This window comes from Anser brachyrhynchus (assembly GCF_964034855.1).
Source record: "Anser brachyrhynchus genome assembly, chromosome: 5".
NCBI classification, from domain to species: domain Eukaryota; kingdom Metazoa; phylum Chordata; class Aves; order Anseriformes; family Anatidae; genus Anser; species Anser brachyrhynchus.
In genome coordinates, this window is record NC_137699.1 from 39,168,683 (window position 1) to 39,193,700 (window position 25,018).

Below are 25,018 nucleotides of genomic sequence, written 5' to 3' on the forward strand. Positions count from 1 at the left end.
GCAAAAATTTCAAAAATTAAAATGTTACATATCTTTTATGGAGCTCTGCTAGCAGACCAAGAATTCAGAAGTGTACAAATTTATTACTTAGTCTTCATTCATACTACTGGATATTTTTCCGTATAACATTTTCCAATATTGCCCATCATTATTTCATTCAAACTAAGTCATTACTTGCATTCTTTAAGTGCAACATCTTAAGCTATCATAAACAGCTTTATGTTGCAAGTTGCAATACGGAAGTAATAAAAGACATTCTTCTGAGTGGTAAATGTTCAGCTAGATCGGCGGGTTTTTTTTGGTTTTTATTTTTTTGTCTCTGGTCATCATGTGGAGTCATAGATGGCAATTCTACCATTAATAAGGTTCTAGGAATGAGCAGTTAAGACTCAGCTACCTCCTGCAGGGCTAGTACAGCTCATTTCAGATTACAATAACTTTGAAATCCTAGTCTTAAATGACAATGCAAGGCAAACTAGCCCCTCTCTTCCCAAAGAGCCATGAAAATCAAAAGGTTGTTCTAGAGACACAGCCAGGCTTCATGTCACTGTATCACTAATGGCACTTCTAAGAGTATATTTAAAGGTTGTTTGTTTGTTTGTTTGTTTTACTAATAGACCTATTGGAAAGACACTATCAACTTGAAATCTGTATTATTATGGGTCTGTAAAATTATGGATGAAAAATTTTGAATCTGTATATATTGGAAGTGCAGCATTTCTTAAGTTTATGTCTCATCTAGAATAAATGGCATTGTTACTCTGACCTGTATTGATAAATGTTAGAATATATCACTTCTTCAGGTGAAGTTGTATCTCTGCTTATTAAAATACATGCTTGAGGCCCAGTAAAGTAAATGAGGTGCTCAGCATACATAAATTATTTCCTGAATTATTGCAAATATTTTTGCATTTTTACACACCACTTTGTACAGTTCTCTTCTGTAGGTATTTCTTCGCCAGGGCGAACAGGACTACCATTGACATAACACCAACATTCATCTGAAGTCACACATTCCTTTGTCTCTTCATTATAAATGGGTGTCTTCTCAGGGCATCTGGGATAGCAACCTGTTGATGACAAGTAGCACAGAAAACAGGGTGAAGAAAAGTATAAAAAGTTAATTCAGTAACAGGATATCTTCTGAAGGTAAATGATTCTTGCTGAATCAGGCATAGTGAAAGGCCTTGCAGAGAGATCTGGACAGATCAGAGAGCTGGGCAATCACCAACCGCATGAAGTTTAACAAGAGCAAGTGCTGGGTCCTGCACCTGGGACGGGGCAACCCTGGCTATACGTACAGACTCAGCGATGAGACGCTGGAGAGCAGCCCCGCAGAGAGGGATCTGGGGGTTGTGGTTGACAGCAAGCTGAATATGAGCCAGCAGTGTGCCCTGGCAGCCAGGAGGGCCAACCGTATCCTGGGGTGCATCAAGCACAGCACCGCTAGTCGGTCGAGGGAAGGGATTGTCCCGCTCTACTCTGTGCTGGTGCGGCCTCACCTCGAGTACTGTGTGCAGTTCTGGGCACCACAGTACAAAAAGGACATTAAACTGTTGGAGAGTGTCCAGAGGAGGGCTACGAAGATGGTGAAGGGCCTAGAGGGGAAGATGTATGAGGATTGGCTGAGGTCACTTGGCCTGTTCAGCCTGGAAAAAAAGGAGGCTGAGGGGAGACCTCATCACGGTCTACAGCTTCCTCATGAGGGGGAGTGGAGGGGCAGGCGCCGACCTACTCTTTTTAGTGACCAGTGATAGGACCCGCGGGAATGGTGTCAAGCTGTGAGGGGGAGGTTCAGGCTAGATATCAGGAAGAGGTTCTTCACTGAGAGGGTTATCGTGCACTGGAACAGGCTCCTCAGTGAAGTAGTCACTGCATCAAGCCTGTCGGAGTTGAAGTGTTTGGACTGTGCACTTAGTCACATGGTCTGAATTTTTGGGTAGACCTGTGTGGTGCCAGGAGTTGGACTCAATGATCCTTGTGGGTCCCTTCCAACTCAGGATATTCTATGATTCTATGAAATCAAAAATTCCCAATTCAAATGAATCCTTGGACAATTAGACTCTCCAAAAGACTTAAAATTTAATCAATTTTCATTTATAATACTAAGGTGAGGAGAACTAAAGAAGAGTCTACTCATGAAAACCAGGGAAGTGTATTTTTTCCTAGTTCAAAATATCGGAGAAACCCTTATATTCTATGGGTAGCTAGTAATTTTAAGACAAAGAAACATACTGATTTTTCTACAGATATTAAAATGTCGTCACTATCTCAAATAATACTTTGGGGAAGAATATGGAAGTGGATTCAATAATGAACAGGTTTTTACTACATTTATTGGAATACTAGGTCTTATTTATGTGCCCTTAATAGACCAGGCATCTCTACCCCAAGCAGTTCATTTATCTGCGTTTTTTTGTATTCTCAGCCAGTGACACAAACCCCACCTGCAAGGGGTTAATTATCTGTCAATCCCCATTGCATTTCTCATGTAAATACACTTTAAAAATTATGTTCTGCTTCCAAATAAACTCTCATAAAATTCAAGTCATGGTTACACAAAGACCCCCTTACACTACTTCACACTGCAACACTGTACTAAAAATGTTCTAACAGAAATAAGTCTGCCCTACTTTTTAGTAATCTAAGACAATCCATTCCAAACTATAGGGTCAATTTTCTTTTTATATTTTATTTTTGATTTTGCTTTTTTCAATTTTGTACCGTCAGTTCAAGGAGTAAAATAACAAAGCCAAAATCTGGGCATTTCTTTGCAACACCTAAACTGGAGATAACTGCTTCCAGTTCAGACCAAAAAGACAGTTTGGACAAAAAGATGCCCGTTTTCTCCTCCTTTATGATCCAGTAAAACAGAAAATACTTGTAACCTCATTCACATTTTTGGATCATTGCAGTTTCCATAACATGAAATCCTTTCCAGTTATCAAGCATATAACTTGACAGTTATCAAGTTGTATCATAGTTATCAAGCAATGATAAGATTAAAAAAATAAAAATAACTATCAGTAACTTGCTTCTTTATCATGTAAAAAGCTTTCCATTTCTTGAAACGTTCTTAGAATGTTGTTAAAAATAATAATGGTGTAATAATTTTACATGTTTCAGGATATTATCCAAGCAGAGACTTAGTTTTGTAATTAACATCCACTGGTGTTAATAAATAATAAATTACATTACATGAAATATTTACATGTGACTGGAGACACAAATTCAACATAACATATTTAGGAATATCTTGTCAAGATGAGTGACTTATCCATAGTTGTTAAACATACTTGGATGAAGTTTTATGAAATAGAAGACCAAAATTGCAAGGAATTTATTACCTTCCAGGTATGGTACTGAAAAATTGGTGCTGACATTATTAATCATCCTGCAGGTCATGACATCACTGCCACAAGGCTCATAGTGCCATTCACACACGTCACGAGGGTTATAGTAGTCACAAAATATTGCTGATGAGAAAAAAAAGAAAGTTGATTAAAAATACAGTTGCCAAAATGCAGCTCAGCCCATATGTTTAAAGGTAAAAGCTAAATGAATCTACAAGTTAAGCTAGCAAAATTTCTCTTAAGGTATGGGTCCTGGATTTTCTTCTACTACGCATAAACACAGGATACCCTCAAAATTTGGGGTCAAAACTCTGAGGCATAAGATTTTGATATTAAACACTTAAGCTGAGGGTGAAAATGTTTGATTCAAACCACACAAAAAAGTAAGAATTTGTATTTATTTAAATTTAAAATGAAGGGTGAAGTTCTGATATTTTTTTTCCCTAGCTACTAGCAAGCTTCAAAAGTCTCCTGCAGTATATATTCAAAACAGTTCTACTTGGCGTATCACATAGACAGTCACCTCCAGCAGACCATGAACAAGCATATGAGACATTATGAATACAACTTAAATGGAATTCAGCTTAGTTGACTATGGACAGAGGTAGGAGCTTTCATAAACCTAGAAATAAGAGCTAACTGAAATGTACAAGTTCTTACACTTGGAAACCTAAACTAGTCTTAATTCTGAATCAGAATGAATTTTTACAATTCAAAAATTTAACATTTCTGGCACTTTTTTGAGAGGGGAATATGAATTTAAATGTTATTTTACACATAATGGTAAGAGCATTAGCACCGCTAGTGGACACTGCTTAATACAGTCAATACTGATTAAGTTCATGTACACAGGGGTACTTCTATGTACTTTTGTTAAAACCAAATTCTGAGTTATTTGCAAAAAGGAACAAGAAGAAAGGAAACAGGACTTGGAGTTCACCAATTATCAAGCAAAATGGAAGGATCACTTGACACCTAGCCTTAAAACTATCCCACCTCCCCCCACCCCACCCCCCCAAAAAAAAAAAAAGCTAGGCTAGATAAAAGATAATTGATATACACAAATTTACTAGTTCTATTTGTTCCCTTATGTGCTGTGAAAATAAATCACTCTGCACAGCCAGCACAACCCTGCAGAGGACAGTATTACAGTATTCATAGTTTATTTAATAGGCTTTCTGACAGCAGACAGAAAGACACGGTTGTGTTTAGCTATTACTCACGACATATATCAGGAGTTCTCCAGAAAACACAGGCCTGAGCCTTGGTACATTCTTGAGCATATGCAGCAACTGCAGAACAGAAGCAATCGCAGTCTCCACCACTGTCACAAGAGCAGGCATCATGAACACAAGCATCATAGAAAGGAGTTGGGTTCACCTGTTGGAGAAAGGAATGTTACCCCAGTTCATATCCAAACTAATAAGCTTGAGATACCTCTTGAGATCTGGGAACTGAGCTGGGCAGGAATGAGGCTGTTTCTAAGAATTACCAAACATTATAGGCTAGAAACTGCTTAATGTATTTTGTATAAAAATGGACTTAAAGTAATATAGCACCTTCATAAATTCTTAGGATTAAAAAAATAAAAGTCTTTTGCAGTGCTCACATCTTCTGAGTTCCATTCTATTGCCCTCAATAATGAGTTGGATTAATGCCAGTGAAGTTGGTGTTTTGTTTTTTTTTTTTTTCAGCAAGCTTTGCCAGCCAAGTTGTGACCAACCTCAAAAAGGCTGCACTCAACAGGAAATACAAAGCAAAGAATTTTGTGTTTGCCAGATTTGGAGTTTATCTCATCACACATTTCTATGTTTTTGCCTGGGACCAGAAGAGGAGAAACCTGGATTGGATTTTAGCTCCTGAAGGGATCAATATAGAAGCTAAGGCTAGCTGAACTGTGCTAACACCTCTAGCTGAACTGAAGACTTAGCTGAACATCAGTCTACTTAACTCTCTTCATTCATTTCTGATATCTCACTGTTCCTACAGTAACAGATGCACTGTGCAATCCCATCACTTACTGCTCTCTACAAACCTTGGAGTGACAAATTTTGAAGACATCACCCAGGATGAGGCTGCATTCTTTCTCTGCCCAGGACTTGCGATGTGGTTTCAAATCACATGGCTTAACCTCTTCTGTGACATCTGGACACACAGAAGACTGTTTCCAGGAATTCCCAAATGTCAGAGCATTAGTCTCCTGCAGCCCACTCCTGGTTGTAAAATCATTGTTAGACTTGTCATCAAAGTTGCCACACAGACCGCACACTTTGCCCTGGAAAAGGAAATGAACATACCCACAGCTTTTAACTATACCATGGAAGTGAGAAGCAGACTCACACAAAGTAAGAACAAAACATTGACATTAAAAAGGACAATTGATTCTCCCTGTAAATGATGTATTTTCACCTTTACTTCCAACTCATTTGTACAGAAATTAAACTTTCATTTGTCTGTGTACTCAGCAAACTACTCAGCTGCCAAGTCTTCCCTCTTTTAAAACCAATTATATCCACCGTATCTCCATGCCTGCGTCCCTTCATCCCACTTCTAACACTGAAGAGTGGCTAAGCTTCTTTCAGCTGAGAAGAATGAATTTATTTTCCATTCTTCTCAATTTATTGTAATTCAGTTGAATGAATATTATTAATGTAAACCTGAGAGAACTGAATTCAGCTCAAAACTATTTTTTTCATTAAAAGCATCTGATGTACTTAGCATCATTTCTTTATCCATGAAACAAAAAAGCCAGGCACTCATTTTTCTTGAAAGAAAAAAAATTAGCAACCTACCCACAGCAGTGAAATTTAGGTAGTGATATATATACTAAGGTATATCAGACCCATGAAGAATTATGATCCTGTTACTTAACCCTGCACCTCCTCATTCAGCCCAGTGAAGTTAGTACTCTGTAATTCAGCGCCCTGATTTTCAGAAATCTGAACCATCTCCTGACATTGCACAGGGAGTGTGGTTTTGACTTGGAGCTGAGATTCTATGCAGGTTTCCAAGTTCATATAAAGTCAATTAACATCCCCTAAAATACTCTGGATGAGTGTCTCTTAACATTCGCAAACTCTGAATGTCTTAGACACTTAGCTTTATTGCAATCGTATTCTATGCATCCTCTGTGATGCACGTTAATGGACTGTAAGAAACCTTGCACCCCTGCAAGCTGTGATAGTAATAACATAAGCTAATCATTCATGTGTAGAAGATACAGGATTAAATTCAGAGTCAGAATAAAAGATTATCCATGTTTTCTTATCTCATCTATTCATACTACTATTTCAGAAAAAGACAGAGAGATCCTAACTTTGTAATCAGGGGTCAGCTTGATGAAAACTGTGGTCTTCTTATCCCAGATAAGCATCACACCATTGCTAGCCTCAATAACGAGGTAGAGGCCTACAGTCTTGTTCCAGTAATACACATCATCACCAACATCTCGCTGAATTTCTTTATAATCTTTGTTCTCCAACTTCAGCTCAGTTTTCTGAAAGTTAAAAAGATGAGAAATATTATAAAACTTTACTGATGAGATGAAATATTAGACATTTGTGACAGTACATCTTAGTCTGAAACTAAGAACTCAAAGTCTGTTGGATGACTTTCCAGGATGACAGAACGTGGTGTAGCACCTTTGCTTGAGATAACTAGAACAGACTTCAGTACCTAAGAATCTATACCTTCACACATTTAATAGGGTCTCTAACCTTTATTTATTATAGCTGTCTTTAGTGGCTAGATGTGGCTTTGTATCTCTATATATTCAGAGCATTATTTTTTTTGAAATACTTGAATATTGATATACACTCATGAATATCACTACTCACCCCCAGAAACATTTTAATAGCCTTTGAGCAGGTGACACCTGTAGTTCCACAAGGGACGTTCTCTGTGATGATACTGAACGAGCCAACAGAATTTTTGTCACCACAATAATCCTATGGGAAAAGGAATAAATGAGCATAAGAAAATTGAGTAGGATATTTAATTTTTATTTCAATCTAATAATAATTGCAAACACTTAAATCTCCACAATGTATAAATTGTTCCTACTGCTTCATATATAAGATCCTACATACCTATATTTTTACAGATGCACTAACAAATACATTTTATGTATACAGAAATGTATGTGTATATGTTTGGGCATACATATAGTATGCAGAGTCTCATGTTTGACAGAACCTGGGAAACAAGTTGTGCAATGAAACAAAACAAGCAATTATCTTTAAATAAAAATATTTTTGTTTTGTAAACTCAGGATTTTCACTTATTTCAGATTATGATGATGAGCTGTTAGCTCTCACTATAAACTAGTCCTTTTACATACAATTTATGTACACTGTATCAAAAGAAAACATTCACACAGTTTGCCTGTGCTAAAAATACAGAATTTATCTTGGCATAATCTGCAAACATCTCAAGAATAGTGATGACAGCCAATAAGAAATGGCAAAACCGAAAAGGAAATTAGATCTTCAAGGCAATTGGAAGGCACTGCAAGATGCCAGTTCAGTGCAGATGAGCATTACCTGAGTAGCCACGTATTCACAACTCCCATCAAAGTCATAGAATTTTCCATCAAATGTGATATAGTGGCCACTGCCATAGATCATACAAGTCCCATAGCACGCTGTTTCAGTGCAGCTCCAGACTCCTTTCTGACAGGTACTAGAAGAGAGCAGAAAAGTTGACTTTTCAGATCTCACCAACAGTGTGCTCTTTGGAAAACTGCAGAACAAACCAAGCAGCTACCTGATACAATTTCATAATACCCACTTTGGTTTTACTGAGTGTCTTAAGTCTCAGCTTCAATAGTTTAGCCTGTTTTTAAGTTTATAACGTTTTTCAGCTCTGACTAGCTACTTTTTTTAGATCGGTTAGTAATTATGCCTAAAAAATGAGTGCACTTCCCCTATAAGAGATGCCTACTGAAAACAGAAGCAGCTAGTTACCCCAATATTTTCAGTACAACCTTTGTTTCCTCAGACAGCAAAAAGCGTGCCAGAAAATAAAGACTATATACTTGCAGCTATCATAGCTACTATAGTACTTAAGCCTAGATATGACTTTTAATTTAACACGTGGAATATATTCTAGAAGAAAACACAGAATAATAACTTACCAGGTATTGCAGTCCACTGCTATGCTCCGTCCATGATTATACCACTCATTGTTATGAAAACATGGGCAGTCTTCTTCCTTAACGCAGCCCCCTCGGCCATCATCAAACAAACCTTCAGGACACACACAGCCTGAGACACACTCTGCTTGGTACTAGGGAATAGAAGGAGAAATTGCTACCTTATTAAAAAGTATTAAATTTTTCTCCACTTTTTTTCTTCACTTCACTCTGGTACAAACAAGCCTCACATTCATTTGTTTTTTAAGGTTTTTCTTTCTAGGTTCCTAACATTTTTCATTCTTTTTTTTGATTGTCTGAGAACCTGAATTGGATTTGCTTGGGAGGTACATCTCTACAGAACACTTAGTGAAAACAAAACTGAGAGGCTAAACAAGAGTAGAATCACCATTACTTTGGCAACAGATTAAAATCATTGGGGAAAAATAAAGAAAGATAAATAAGAAAGGGAAACAAAAATTTTTAGTTACAATTGCTTTCTCTGAAATACAGGTTGCACTGTGTCATTTATAAAATAGAGAATAAAGAAGATGACATGGAGAAAAATTAAGCACATACATGATCGGTTTGAGGAGTACCACAGCGAAGTTGTACAGGCGTTTGTGAAGACCAGTTCGGGGAGGTGTTGCAGTCAAAGTAGGTTTTGTTAGAAGGGCATTCTGTTATACCTGAAAGGTACATTTTTGGTTTAGGTTAACTGAGAAAAGGCAAAACAAGTGCGTGTGAAGGGTGGTAGTCACTGAGACAGAAACCCCAAGGAATGTCCATCCTTATGAAAAAAAGAGACTCAGTGAAGACAGAACAAAGTGAAAATGTGTAAGTCTTTTCCAGAAAAAGAAAAAAACAACAAGCAAAATAAATAGAGAATTCAAGTTGAAAGTACATTGTGGGGCTAGGAGGCTTGGATTGTTTGTTTTTGTTTTTGTTACTTTATAGAATGCCACTTACTTTTCATTCTCATGTACACTGAAGTACACTGGACCTTTGCATTTCGGCAAACACTAGGAAAGAAGTGAAATAAGACAAATTCAGAAAAATGTAATTTCAGTATCTTTAATTTAAATTTAAGGATTTTAAAATAAAGAAGAAAGTATGTATCACAGACATCCTGAATAATTTCTACTAATATTCCAAGGTAAACTCTATTGAGGTGCACTTATGAATATTCACTTGGTGAAACGGTGTGTGGAGATTTTAGTCATAATGCACAGAAATATTATGTTTTAAGGAATTAATGTTAATCTATTAATCCTTAATACTATGCTTCATAATAACTCAGTAAAGAGATAGTAATGATCATTTAAATCAAAGCATACACAATAAATTTTCATGCCCATTCATGTAATATGCTGTAAATCTGTTGGCCTGTACACTTCTTCTCCCAGTTCAGTCCTCTTTGGGAGAGAAGGAAGTATTTCAGAGTTTGCACTTATGTTTGCAGCAAACAGTTGTCAGAGTGTTCATGATAAAAAATACTAGACCTGTGAAAACTGCTTTCAAAAGCCTATGGTATACCAAATACCTATCAAGGGGACCTTCCTCCAGTGGAAAACATGAGCAATCAGTTTCTGACAGAAAAGAAAATAACAAAACATAATAGCTGGCCTTTTATTACCTTATTTTTTCCCTTTGTTTAACAAAATCCTAATGACAGTGCAGCTTCAGGGGCTCATTACTTGTGAAGGCTGGTACTCACAACTCCAAACAAAGCTGTACCTCTCACTTATTAAAGAATTACATTGCAACAGGACAATATTTTGCTCAGCATGACGATAGTGTGAAACATTATAAATGTTCATCAAAGCACCATTAGTAGCCTAATGGCTTACACTTAATAACTAAATTTAAAAAGGGCTTTTATCCCCATGAATGAGAAGCCACAATAAAACATACCAACGCTCTCCATCTTTTATGACATATTCCCCTGGTTCCAGGTATGACCCCTTGTAATAACACGGGCATTTGGAAACAGGCACACATGTATCCTGGTTATCCAAGTATGTATTATCTGGGCAGCCACAGCCATCCACAGGAGCAAAGTCTTGCAAGCAGTGCTTTTCACCATCAGCAATGGAACGACAGGTTTGCTGACACATTGTAAGATTGTAAAGGAAGATTTGATTTCCTGGGCAGGCAGACAGTTCACCAGCTGGAAGGAAAATAGCAGACTGATATACAACAAATGCAGGATAGACAATTTAATCTTCATGTTTCTATTTTGGTTTCTTTGGCTGTGCAGCAAGTAATGGTAAAAATACTCCCTTAGATTTTACTAAACTGAAAAATATCATAACTCATAAGAATGCAAGCCTAACTTTGTTTATCAGTTGAAAATTTCATTTTAACTGCTACTAATAGTTGGTACTTTCATACCCATATGTTTCACATACAGATAACCAGGGAGAGAACATGTTTTAACAAACTCCTATTCCCAACAATACTGTACTGTTGATTAAAAAGGATAGACAATGATAAACAAAGACACTGATAGGCAAAGACAACGTAAAAGCCATGATGGCTGGGACTCCCTTAGTCAAAGACGGAAATAGCATTATTTAAAGTGGGGAAAGAAGGTGAAAGTGAAAAATACTGCCTTCTGAGTTTGAAATGTGTGTCATAAACAAATGAGGTCTAAAGAACATAGCATAAATTAGTTAACACTATAAGCATTGTCTATTTTAATTCCATTAGTCATTTCTAAAATACTCCACATCTCTTAACATTAAGATCATTGACAACTAAACTCAGAGAAAACCTACTCATTTCTGGTGGCTAATTAATTTCATGGGGATTACAGTTCCACTACTTACTGCAGATGCTTTGTCTCCAGCCTCCCAGTATGATCCCTTTGAAAGCACAGGCTCTTGAGTAAGAGGACAGGGCAGCACACAAGCATTCTTCATTGTCCTTGCAGAGGCAGGTGTCATATTTACATCTCTGAAGAAGGAATGAAGGGGTCAATACGCCCATAGGCGAACAATTAGCTATTCCAACTCAGTTGCTATTAAATATCCTGCACCCTTTCTCTCATGTCATTTTTATTAATTCCCATGATCTACAAACAATAGAAGGAATGGACAAAGCTCAGAGACTGAAAGTGCTGCTTCATTTCATCCAGAATAAAAATGTTTGTATGCTTATCCTAACCTAAGCAAAGCCTCTTGAATCTTTAAAAAGCAGCCAGCTTCCTAACAACACCTTCCATAAAGGATTTTGATACCACTCTTTTTTGGTTACAACTTAGAAAGCCAGAGATCCACAACTACAAAAAATCATAATGGCAAATTAACCAGATTAATGAAGATCTTCACAAAATTTGAGCTCAGATTGAGTTCCAAGTATATGTGAAGACTTAGGAATTTCTTCTTTTTTGCTCAGATAACCTTCACTTACACTTCTGTATATACCTGCATCTGTTGAATTTTCTTTCCAGTTCAGAAATCCAATCCGCTAAAATGTACATTAAATACAAACCATAAATAAAAAAGAAGAATAAAGTTACCTTTTTCTAAAGGAGCACACCATGAGAATCTTGTTATAGAAAATACTTTGAATACAAGCTATGCTGCCTCGGTTAATCACTACAAAAACTTCACCAGCTCTTACGGCCAAGCCATTCAGTAATGTCTAAAACATTTGAGCAACGATGTCTGTACCATCCACCTGAAATAAAGCGCTACTAAAAAGAGTGCAAGATTGCAATACCTTATAGTATTCTGAAGGATCAATGATTGAGTGACATCTTGCAAAAGGACCCTCTGAGTTTTTCAGCAAAGAACACCAATGCTCAGCATAATTTGCTGAAAAAAAAAAAAAGGAGGAAAATGACATTACATAATCATATTCATTACATTCACTTATCTTCCTCGTGCTGTCACATCAATAAATCCAATGCAACAATATAAACACTCTGGGGAGTGGAGAAACTACACGCAGTCACTGCAGATGTATTTCTGTTCTATGATTCAGTTATCTAGCAGTAGACACACAATCATAAAATCAAAAATCTTACTGCTGCAAGTTTTCTACATAGAATCATGACAGCCCTTTCCATTTGGGGACCGTAAAGCTAAGTTGAACATAATAAGAAATAATACTAGGAATTATGCGATGCCTTTGCAGGTAATATAAATTAATGTCATTGCTTCCCTGTCTTCCAGCTCAGGATTCCTCTCCAACTCTCCTTAAACTTTCATTCCAATTTGTTGTGAAATCAGTGCTGTTATGTATTCATACTTGCAGAAATGAATGATTAATTTAACGGTCCTCTAAAACAGATGAACATCACAGTGCAACTCCTACATGCCTGCTGCAGTAATACACAGCAAAGGCTGCTCTTCCTGGCAGGAGGCAACCATCCGACTTATTAGTGTGCTTACCACTTTCAATGCTGAGACTGCAGGGATCTTCCAGCCTCTCTGCCTGGTCTGCACAGATTGACTGAGCTTTCCATGTGTTAGCAAAGGCAGATCCTGTAGCTTCTACCAATCCACTGGTTGTTTTAAAGTCATCACCTTCCATTCCATTAAAATTTCCACAAAGACCTATTGAAAAAGGAAACATTTTCCCTAATTATTACTCATTCTCATTCTGAAAGGTCAAAGGGACAACCAATCTCAAACACTGGAGACAGAAACTCATACAGCTGATTCTTCTACCTCAGTATTAATGCATACTTGTAAGTACTCAAAATTTAGGAACCCTGTTTTAAATGTTAAATCTCTGAGAAGAATAATCTTCTTAAAGATATCTCTGCCTCAGGAGATCACCCCCAAAATCTGTATTTTTAAATGCTTTTTGGTGAAATTAAAACCACAAAGTCTACTAAGAGCCTGGTTTGGTGGATAGTTTGAAATTAAACTGAATAAAGAAATAAGGAATATTCTAAGAAACTTTCATTCACTGGCACAGAAATGATAAGTGAAATTCAATATGAAATAATAACATATTTCTAGTTTGCTTGAATCAATTCTTTTCTAGTATTCTGGTTTCTGTCTTTAGTCTTCTGAATTCAATAAATAGCATGACAGGACAAGGGGTAGCAGTTTTAAACTCAAAAATGGTTTAAACTAAAAGAGAGTAGATTCAGACTGGATATTAGGAAGAAATTCTTCATTATGAGGGTGGTGAGGCACTGGAAGAGGATGCCCAGAGAAGCTGTGGATGCCCCATCCCTGCAGGTGTCTAAGGCCAGGCTGGATGGGGCTTTGGGCAAGCTGATCTATTGGGAGGTGTCCCTGCCCGTCGCAGGGGGGTTGCAACTAAGTGATTTTTAAGGCCCCTTTCAACCCAAACCATTCTACAATTCTATGATTTACCACCCATGTAAAGAATATATGACTCTTCAGCTGTGGAACAGCATAGCTTTGCTTCCCATTTGAGTGGACACTCACCTTGAAGATTTTCTTGGACTGATTGATCGACAGTCACAAACAGCTGCATGATTGGAAACAACTGGATCTGCAGCTGAAGCCCAAAAGAAGTTCGTACAATGAGGTAGTAGGAAGATGGCTTGAAAACTGAGAAGCTGGCTGAAAAACAAAACATGAACTGTGTAGTAAATACATCGGTTGCTGAAACAAACATTTCTTATTAGCTTCTGAGATATTGTTTATCATAAAAACTCCAGAGAACAGGATCAGAATATTTTTTTTTCCTCTAAAGATCATTGGTCAGCTAGACACAATAGACTTACTAACTTAATGAGTTAATTACCTAAAATGATTCAGCCCTAAGATCAGAACCAAATTCAGATTTTCTGCAAGGCAGATTCAATACAAACTCATTTATGATGAGCAATCTGAAAAGGAAGAGATTTTTTGAGAAAATATTATCCCAGCACTGCTGTGTGCACTGAGTAATGGATGTGTCTCTACAAGAGATACACAGCTATATACTGCTTCTAATAAAATCTTAGATACTCTTTCCTGAGCAAAATATGGGAAAGATATAGACCAGTGGTCCTTCCAGTCAAATTCTCTCATAAGCTGTTGCTGCATACTTCTGGAAAGGAAATTAAAGCTGCATAATATGCAATATTATAAACCCTATAACATGCTATATATAACAAGCCCCTGCAACACGCAATACTATCCAAGAGAATGTCGTTTTTTAGCTAGCTATCAACTTATGCCCTGATCCAGTGGGATAACAATGCTTTGCCCTATTTTAAAAACTGCACACACAATAATATTAACAAAATAAAACCACTTAATTCTAAATGTTGTTTTAGTCGTAAGGTACTTGAAAAAAAAGGCTCTGGATTTTCTTATATTTTACATGGACAATATAACATAATCAAGCCATTATAGAAAACCCAGAAGAATTATGTATAAAATCAGCATAGTAGAGGAACTGGGCTCCCTATTTCCTGATACATAATTTCTTATAGCAAATCAATTATTATATGCTCTATTTATCTATTTAATCCATTTATTAGATGGTCTACTTTATTGCCTAGAACAGTTTTATTTCTCTAAACCTTCAGCTAGACACTGTAATTGTTTTAAAATAAACATTCACAACTGTCTCCTCCCATGAATGCTTGTCCTTTCAGATAAAGAATTACTTCCTTGCAAGTATTTTATCATCTGCAGATAGGCTGGTAAATAAGAAGCAACACATACTGTGTCAGTGTGCTGCCTGAGCATATCTGAAAGGGAGTGATAAAGAGAAGTTCTACATTGCTTTCAGAAGTTACTCCAGGACATCACAGCTGCTGTTTGATAATTACATCCCACCAGAAGTTAGGGTCCTAAATTAGGTCATCTGAGTCAGTCTCTGGAAGTGTCTATGTCCACTGATTATATAAAAATATTTTGGTGTCTCAAGTGAGCTAGGAAGATAAAAGGACACTACATAGCACATCTCTCTTTCCTGCCTTGGTTGACCATAAAATATGGCAGTTATCTTGTGCCAGGCTTTCTTTCCACAGACAAAAGGGCATGGGGAAGTGGTGGGGTGGGGTCCACATGCCTGAGCCTTACGACGACTGAGAGCTAGGACATTCCAACATCACATACCCAGACTTTGAAAGTGCTAAACGCTGCTTTGTAAGTAAATTAATTATATACTTTAAGTTTAAGCCATGACAATTCCTCTTCCCAAGTTACATGCCAAAATATATTCAAGCTGTATGAAGAAAGGGACATTTTTTTTAGTCATTCTCTGCATACATATTGAATCTGTCCATGAAATTTTCAGTGACAATGATCAAATCACATTCACCTCAAAATCATTCAGAACACATTCAGTTCTTTTTTCAACATTTGAACATATTTCACATGCCTCTCTCCAACTTTTGTCTCTGAAAAAATACATTCCTACATGAGAAGTCAGCTGTGTGACAACACTTAAGGCTGTATCCCTTACCTGATACATGAGGCACATTCACTGTCATCTCATTCAGTAACACGCTGCCATCTGATTTGAAAACCACCACCTGTACAAAAGCAAATAGGATCAATGAGGTTCCAGGTACTAAGAGGAACACAAATTGATAAAAAATAACTTTATATGAGGGGAGAGAGAAGAGCCAACATTTTGCACATTTAGACCGTGGCTAGAACTTAAAATTTAGGACAGGAAGAATCTGTCTTAAAATTAAAGTGGAAGTGGGCCTGTATAATATGAGCAAAGTTTGGTCTTGCTATTCAGTGTTTCAATTACACTTGCCTACAACAATTCATGGCAGTAACAAAAAGAGTTGGTTATTGCTCCACAGTATAGGAAATATGCTAATTTTCAAAACATTCAGGAGAACCCACTCAACACTTACATTTTTTTTGGCATCTACTAACAGCACAACAGTCTTCAAACAGGTCTGCCCATCTGTGGAGCCACAGGGAGCCAGCTCTGCCAGGAGGGCATGAGTATCATTTACAGTACCCTACAGTGACAGGGAAATAAATGTCCAATCAAACATCTCACATACAAGATGATTTCCAAAACAATGACTAAACTCATCAGTCACAATAACAATTGCTGTAGAACTTAGTGCTAAAACTGAGGTTTTATAGCTATCTCCATAAGAGAACACTTTCAGAAAAACAAACAACAACAACAACAAAAAACAACAGTAGTATGGTTTCTAGTTCAACAAGATCTTTGTCATTCTCTGGAAAAACAGGCACTAGATACTTTAGGGATAAATGAATGAAATAGCTGCCAAGCTCTTTTCCCTAGCTGGTTTTGACACTCAAACACAGAAATAGCTATAAAGATCTGGCTGAGACATTTTAATCCTGACAACTGCCAATTTTTTGCAGTATACCTATCCAGGTAGTCAGCATGCTGCTTTGATTTTTTTTTTTTAACACATGAAGGACTCCGTTGGGTAATGACAGCATATGTAGTCTGCTAAGTAAGCCACCCATTGCAGCAAGGGCCCGAGTCCTCCCATGGGGCTGTTATAGCCCATCCTGAAATCGTCACTCTTTTAGCATTTCTTCTTCCCTAATCCCATAAAAGTGGAATAAAAGAAAAATTTACAGCTGTTACATAAGTGCGCAAACACTTACTTGCCTTTACTCTATGAGAGTAAAGCCTTACAGTACACAGTACCTTGGCCAACACATAGTAACAGTCTCCATGGAAGGTGTATTTCTTCCCATCAAAGGTAGTGATATGGGAACCTCCTTCCACTGAACACGTGCCTGGACAGGGTAAATCTTTGCATGTCCATCTGCCTGAATCACAGGTGCTATAAATAGAGAAATAAATAATCCAGAGATGCATGTTGGTATTATAGCAGCTGAGAGCACTGAAAGCATCTGTATAGCTAGCAAACGGCAACACATCCCCAGGTGTTTTAAAACTGTTTATTTGACCATTTCCTTAAGATTTCCCCCTCTCATAAACTATAGATACAAGACAACTTTTCAGAAAACTGGCCGTATAGACAGTCAACATATACATAAGTTCAGAATGTTTTCAGGAATTTTACATCTAAGTGGAATATTGAAAAGGACAGACCCACATACAATCATTTGAAAAAAGGTGTATAACCATGATCCTTACCATTCTTCACATTCATTGGTAATGGTTTCTCCAGGGGAATACCCCTTTCCATGGAGTCTGCAGTGGCACTGGCTAACAGGTATGCAGCCTTTTTCAGTAATATCATCATACACAGTTCCTGTAAAGCACAACAGTAAACAAACCATTACAGCTCCTTCTAAAATGAGCAATTTCCACAAAGAAGAAAATCTGAGAGGGGGGACATTCTCAACTTGGCACAGAAAACAGAGGCTGAGGTAAGCAAAACTGAAGAAAAGTGTTTCTAATTTTTTGTAATCTAAGAGCTATGGAAAACACTTTCATCCAGCTTTGAAAATCTTAGCCTAGCCATTTGCACAACTATACACAAATGAAAAGATTAATAAAAATATAAAATAACAATCTCAAAATTTTACCTCTTCAGCTTTTCAGACCTTCTGGCATACAACCTATACTGTCATAGTAATCTTTTTTCTAAATTTGACAATAAGTCCTAGAATTTAACTCAAAATAATGAGTTGCAATAATAATTTTAAGATACAATTTGATGACATTTAATATTTTAATTATACCTCCTTTGCTAGAGTTCCTAGTTTTGTTCTTGTTTTGCTTTCTAATACAAAGATAAGTAAAAATAATACAGATGCATGCACATACAGGAACTAGAAATACACTTGCCTTCAGGACAGAAACAACCATCCATGTAGTGCTCCTCACAAAGGCTGCTGATCTCCAAGTGTGAGCAAGTATCCATGCAGGGTGAGCCACTTTCTCTATAGATCATGTTGCCAGGACAGGTCTTGGCTGAAAAAATGAGAAAGACACCATCAGTTATTTGAGTGAGAAGTCCATCATTCCTCGAAAAAATACAGATCATATGACCCACTCCCCTCAAGCTGGTGGTGTCCCAAGACAGCCTCCATTTTGCAAAGCATGTTTAATGTTTGTTTCTGAATTGCTATCCCTGCCTTTTTTATTTTCTCCCTTCAGTCTTGAATAAATCAAGTTATCTCACTCACCTACAGTATCAGATCTTGAGCTTTTTAATGGGAACAGAATTTCTATTTGCTGAAAATGATTTCTTTATAATCAAGGTAATAGAAGAAGAAAACAGCAAAACCATAGCATTTAGTTTATTGCACTACTGGTATGCAATTCATTGTGTATGGCTATAACTTTGTAAAGGAGAAATTAATTTAAATATTTCACAGCGCTACATTCATGAGACATTTGTTTTTGTAAAATTGATATAGCTGCTTACGGCAAAAGGACTGTGTCCTCCATTCACCCGGCCGGCCACCTGCGTGCGAACACTGACGAGAATACTCCGAGATGGTGCTGCAGAGGCAGAAGGAGTCCTCATTTCCATTACATGCACACTTGTCCTGCATGCAGGCTTGGATGTACATTTCCAAATTAAGGCGTGACTGACAGTCATCAAATGCAGAGGAGGTCAGCAGCCTCTCACACTCATCACGCTAAGGAGGAAGAGTAAAATTATTTAAGAGATTTGTAAGCACCTGACCTCCTAGACACTTCCTTTCCTGGTCATAAAAACTGTATTCTCCTGAACAGCAACAATTATTCAAGCAAGGAAGAAGAAACCATTTGCCCTGGAATGGCTGAAATCTTCCCATCTCCTCGTGCACAAACACTCCATAGTGCCAGGATGTCTCCATGTGCCTATGAAACCAAAGGTCACAAGTAGGATTACTCACATGTTCATTACAGCTTGGAAGAGCCAGAGTTTCATCGGGGTCTTCACATTTGTCATTGGGTTTGCTGATCTTCTGTAAATTCCCATATGTAATTGCATTGTAGCTTGCCACTGTGAGAAAAAATTAACAAGAGGTTTTGCTAAGACCAAAAAATTGACAACAAGGAACATCTGATTCCTGTGACTCTACTGATTAAGAAAAGCAGTTACTATAATACAAACTAGGTCTGTCAAATGCGGATCTCTGTTCTGAATTATCTCTGTTTGAAGTGTACTTAAAAATTTAAACAGGTAACAAGAAAAGAATAGCAGAGAAGAGAAAAAGATGATGAACCTGGAATAAAGCAGGCGTAGACTAGGAATGCAGCACTGGAATATAATGCTTACTCTTAGACAAACACAGAGATATCAGAGGTAAAATTTGCTCTCTTGTGATGCTCCTATACACAATGCTTATGAGCCTATCTTTTGGGATAACTGTCAGTGTGGTATGATGACTCACCTCCACTGATAAACTCATTGTAGATTGGAATTCCATTGTAATCCCCGCAAAGACCACAGGTCTGGTTGCTAAACTTGCTGTCCAGCTCCACCTAGGTAATGGAAAGAAAAGGGGGAAACAGAAAAGAATTACATTTTTTTTTCCCTATATACATAAGATTTAAGTCTTGCTGGAAATTAGGTAAATTGATGATAGCGGTCCTTTACAAGGCAAATAAAGGAAAATGCAGATCAGACTGTGGGGTGTTACAGTAAAAACTTCAGCTATTTCTCAGAAAGCTCCCGTTCCCTTTCTTTTGACTAGTAAGATCATCTGCATGCCATACTACTACTTCTGTCACATTGCAGAGAAAGGAACTTTACCTTTTTAAAGTAAGGTACACTAAGAGCCAGTTGGATGAGTCAGCCTAACACTGTAGCTCTGTTCAGTCCATCAAATTCTACTTCTGTTCAGTCTATAGTAGTCTGTTAAACTCAGGAAATGCTAGATAAAAAGAAATTGATTATACATACCATCAGTGCATCTTCCTGATTCCATATCAGAATCAGGCCTAACTTGGCATAAACCTTGGTGTAAATGTCACTGCTCTCAATAAGCAAACCAGAGCTGTAGTAAGGTGTTTTGACTCTAGGAAAAAAAATCACAGACTTTGAATTAGTACAGAAACATAAAGGGTGGTGTGAATATCTGTGATAAGCCAAATACCCTAATGAATGGAGAAATCAGCCTCTAGGGAAACCATGGCCTCAGGCCTGTCAGTGTTCAAGAGGCATTTGGATACTGCCTTAATGTTATGCTTTAATTTTTGGTTAGCCCTGAAGTGATCAAGCTGTTGGACTTGATGACCTTTGAAGGTCCCTTCCAACTGAACTATTCTATTTTATTCTATTCTATATTTGATATTTCTATCTATCTGATTCTAGCTGCACAGGATGCCTGGTTTTAATGAGGCATAAAAATCTCCTTCGCTGACACTTGACAAGAAAACTCATTGCCCTTAAGTTGTAAAGCAACTTCAGTGGCAAAAGGCTCCTCGAAAGCATAGGTTCTTTAATTAAAAAAGAAAAAAAACAGGCAAAAAAAAATCCAGATCTCTTCAACATCATTGTGGTATTAATAGAGAATATTCAAATGCTCACTAATCATTTACTTTTACCAAAGAAATAACAGCATAAATAGAAGTTTCTCTGTTTAAAAACTCTGGCAACCATTTCAGAAGGAATGAATGTTCTTTTGAATGGATTTTCCATTTCAAGAGATAATTCAAAAAACATAGGCAGGTATGGGGACTGACAACAAATTGTTAGAAAAATGTGTAGAGAAGGAAGCATGTTAAGAGAAATTCAGTAGTTAGTTTCAGTAGTCAGTCCAGTAGTTTTCAGTTGGCAGAACCGAGCTTATTAATGGTGACAGTAATGCATGTTAATGTGACATAGGATATTTTGCACAAGGCTGGGTATAGAAGGTTTTTGTCTGATAAGGAATCAATTCATGGGACATCTCTCCTATTTGTGTATATCTGTCTTACGGTGCACTATGGAACAAGTCACACCGCTGAAATTCATCTGGCAATAAAGGGATTGTGGCAAGCAGCCTCATCCTATAAAATTGAAAAGACTGAGTCTGTTCAAACAAAAGGAGTGTACACTGGAGTCCAGTCAAAATAACCTGTACATTTTCTACAGATTTGCCAGTGGTAATTGTTATCTATTAGGATTTATATGTCTATGAATGTCTCTACTTAACTAGTGTCTTGACAGGGAGAATTTTATCTCCTTATCTCCTGTCGCTGGGATCTTTCCAACTGTTTACCTCAGGTATTTTTAATACGGCCATATGACTCACACATCTAAATACTAGGCAGGAACTCAGAGGCCATTATTTCTACTTCTGGCTGCATTGTTTGTCCTTCACAATGAAGCCTTACTTGATCATATTTTTAGAGAGGATTATAAAACATTGGGCAGCTTTTCACCTCTTAGATATCACAGCGTGGAATATTCCTATTTCTTCTAATACTATAACATTCAATTAAGCAGTGGATCAGGCACCAAAAGGCAAATTCATAGATTTATCTGCTTTGCAGGTTTCACTTCAGTGGTGTGAAATGGTATTGTATATGGAAATGGATCATACCCATTTAAAGAGCAATATGGGAAATTAAGTTCTACAAAAACTAAATCCTGCATGCAGCAAAAACCTGTTCTACAAGCCTCTGTTCATAAAGGATCTATTGTTTTATGAACAATACTTGAGATAAAAAGAGGCCTGGTTCAAGAAAAACAATTTTTAAAGGATTTCTAAACATGTTTTTCATGGAGTTCTTTATAAGACCTGAGTACACGGTGAGGGGCTTTTTCAGTTTGGGGCAAGAACGCATTTTGTGTAACTTCATGTTATTTTGTTATGCATTCTGGTATGATCCCTGGAGAACAGAACGCTATTTTCTATCTTTGAACAGATTTTTATCACAGTAAAGCCCCTCCCCAAAGCAACTTTTATGCTCGATTTTCAATTGCTTTTTTGGCTTATAGAAATGTTTTTAACTATTAACTTAAGAGGTATACAGAAAGATGTGTAAAGAATTTATCTTGCTTTTAGCTTCCCAGCAGTATTACACTAAAGGTACTTACATCCGCCCATCCACCACAGTCAGTTTTGGTTGGAGGTACACCGTGAAATCCTTGATTGTTAATAGAATATACTGGATCTCAGGGTGGTTATTGCTGTTCAGACCACGCTGAATGTGGACAGAGAACTCCTTGTAAGTCTCTTGGCAGTCAGAAACAAAATTATACTCGCAAATGCCAGGAAATTGATAGATGTCTCCATCAAAAGTTTTGAAGTGGTTGTTTCCCCAAGTGCTGCAGACATAGTGTCCATGATTTCTTGTCCTTCCTGTTAAGTTATGAAAAAGTAGTAGTCAGGAAAAAAGTGAAATGAATGAACTAGAGTCAAGAGAAGGCAAGTGCTGCAGTATACAGTAGAAGCCATTTGCAATTAAATGCATGGTGACTCCATATCTCAAGCCTAATCAAGTATCTGCCTATTAAGCAGAAGAGACGTGAATATCTGATGAAAAACAAGACATTAACAAATATTGCTGGGACCTGGGTATATATTGCAGTCCTCACTGAGGTGAAGGAATCTGCGAGGTGGGGAAACTTAACCCTCTGACCACTAACAAGCTGGTGCATAAGTACAATAGAGGTTGCTTCGCCAAATATATGAATTTATTCTGAATCACAGTGATATATTAGTAGTATTTAGTATTTCTAAGAGTTATTTCCTTCCCCGGTGCAACATGCACTAGAAAGGAAACAGTTAAGAAGTCAAGCAAGTGCCACTACTATTCTGGAGGACAAATAGGTAAAATCTGTGCATAGCAGGAGTTTTTAAAGAATTATTCATTTTCCTAACTGAAATAGTGATTTCTATTACCACAGAGAGCTCTGCAGAAGATAGGGTAGAGAATAACTGTGGCAGTAGCAGCCAAGAAAAAGAAAAAGAAAAAACATAAAGCTGATGCTCTGAAATTTATTCCCTTTCCAGCCATGGTAAATCTCAAGATGCTGCAGATTAGAGGTGAGCATAGAAGCTGAGCATACTTGGGCAGTTTGACAAGAGCACACTTGCCACTCACCTCCACAGGGTTTTCTTGCAGTGTTTAATCTGAGAAAGCAGAACTACCATGGGGACCTCAAAGTTACTGTACTTTGATGGTATCGATCATACCAGATGCATCCAGCCATGATGGTACTAACCAAGCTGGTATGCTTCTCTCCCCAAAATGAAGGCTACACAGAGATTTGCCCACAGCTCACAACTAGGATCCAAAATGCAAGATAGCGCTTTCCTCCTATTGCTAAACTCAAGACACAGCAAACCAAGATCAATATCCCAAACTCAAACACTGCACAAAATTAATCACCTTTCTCTAAAATAATTATCAGTACGAGCATTCAATTTCAACACTTTAAAGTTGATAACATATAGAGTAAATTGGAGTTTGTAGAGAAGGATTATTCATGTCCTGAATGACAAAATGAGCTTTGTCCAATGTCAGTATGCTCACTTCTGAAGAAAGCATTTATGTTGTTCCAAAGTAACCATGTAATGCACGATCATATGCTTTCTTCATTGTGTAACAACGAACCAAACGAAATTCTGTAATTTCTTTCTGTCAAGTAGTTGTAATGCCTAAGAAACTCTCAACACATGGAAAGAAAAGTAATACTGAAAATATTTTCCAAGCACTTCATATGAGAGATTAATGCTGTAGATATAGGCTCCAACCTCTCCGAAGAGAACAGTATCTACCTATGTTGGGCTGAGCCATGCAGCCTAGTATTTGAAAGTTAAAGAAATTCAAGACACCTTAAAACTCCATTGTGATATTTAAATACACTACCTCCTTCTACCTTTGCAGTAATATTTTAATTCTCTCCTCTCTCTTTTCCAGGAAGTGATCTACCACCATATCATTTCCAGAGCTTACCTTTTCTTATTTCATTTGTGTTGGAAAGAGCCAGCCAGAGCATAAAGAGGCTGGCAATTCTTAGCCCCATGGCGGCTAAGGTGGGTGAACTGTGAACTCCACTGAAAACTTTTCTTTATATAATATCCACTGATGCAATTGATTCTATCACAGGGGAGGAGATGCAAAGGGAGGAGGAAAGAGGAGGGGTAAAAAAAATAGGTGTGATATTTACAGAAGATAAGAAGTAAACAGACAGGTATTTTTCACTGTAAATGAAAGAATTTAGTATACAGGAAATGGCATAATATTGATTCATTAATCATTAAGTTTTTTATTGCTCTATTTCTTTCTCCTACAGGATGCTATGCTTTTAAATCCTTCTAATGCTCACGCCAAGTTTAACCTTCAGTAACTCCTATAACAAACAGTGAATTTTGGAGTGGCAGAGAAAGGAAATCCCTTGAATGAAGTTTAAAGTGAGATATCCTTAAACAACAGCTTCAAAGCCAAAGGACTTCCATTTTTCACCAACACATAGAATGATTTCCCTAAATATGAAATATGTCTTCTGAAGCTCCTATTAGACAACTGTAACCCTTATAAATAAAAATAATACCTTTATAAAAAAACCTTTATAAGGTTTATAAGGTTTATATTAAACCCTTTATATATATATGATATATATATATATATAATATATATATATATACACCTTTATAAAACCCTTAAAAATTATGACACACTATGCATGGTAAAATTATTTTGCAGACAATTGTTGGACTTTTGTTGGATTTTTAGAGCTTTGGGATGCATCCAA

At 37.2% G+C, this 25,018-nt stretch overlaps 1 protein-coding gene across 1 annotated transcript in view; it reads right to left on the bottom strand.

The window, feature by feature from the left end:
* MUC2 (mucin 2, oligomeric mucus/gel-forming) overlaps positions 1-24,348 on the bottom strand; it is a 90,295-nt gene extending 65,947 nt beyond the window's left edge. The window contains exons 1-26 of the mRNA XM_080595727.1: positions 24,220-24,348; positions 22,355-22,619; positions 20,234-20,348; positions 19,722-19,812; positions 19,221-19,330; positions 18,764-18,980; positions 18,181-18,306; positions 17,524-17,641; positions 17,068-17,206; positions 16,283-16,393; positions 15,877-15,946; positions 13,899-14,036; positions 12,885-13,049; positions 12,211-12,305; positions 11,316-11,442; positions 10,399-10,654; positions 9,454-9,506; positions 9,064-9,173; positions 8,488-8,639; positions 7,895-8,033; positions 7,190-7,300; positions 6,670-6,849; positions 5,389-5,628; positions 4,577-4,733; positions 3,348-3,476; positions 923-1,070 (exon numbers count right to left, since the gene is read on the bottom strand). Coding sequence (XP_080451853.1) covers positions 923-1,070; positions 3,348-3,476; positions 4,577-4,733; positions 5,389-5,628; positions 6,670-6,849; positions 7,190-7,300; positions 7,895-8,033; positions 8,488-8,639; positions 9,064-9,173; positions 9,454-9,506; positions 10,399-10,654; positions 11,316-11,442; positions 12,211-12,305; positions 12,885-13,049; positions 13,899-14,036; positions 15,877-15,946; positions 16,283-16,393; positions 17,068-17,206; positions 17,524-17,641; positions 18,181-18,306; positions 18,764-18,980; positions 19,221-19,330; positions 19,722-19,812; positions 20,234-20,348; positions 22,355-22,619; positions 24,220-24,289 — 3,632 coding nt within the window. The 5' untranslated portion in view covers positions 24,290-24,348. The remainder of the gene's footprint in view (positions 1-922; positions 1,071-3,347; positions 3,477-4,576; positions 4,734-5,388; positions 5,629-6,669; positions 6,850-7,189; positions 7,301-7,894; positions 8,034-8,487; positions 8,640-9,063; positions 9,174-9,453; positions 9,507-10,398; positions 10,655-11,315; positions 11,443-12,210; positions 12,306-12,884; positions 13,050-13,898; positions 14,037-15,876; positions 15,947-16,282; positions 16,394-17,067; positions 17,207-17,523; positions 17,642-18,180; positions 18,307-18,763; positions 18,981-19,220; positions 19,331-19,721; positions 19,813-20,233; positions 20,349-22,354; positions 22,620-24,219) is intronic.
* Positions 24,349-25,018: the final 670 nt, after the last annotated feature.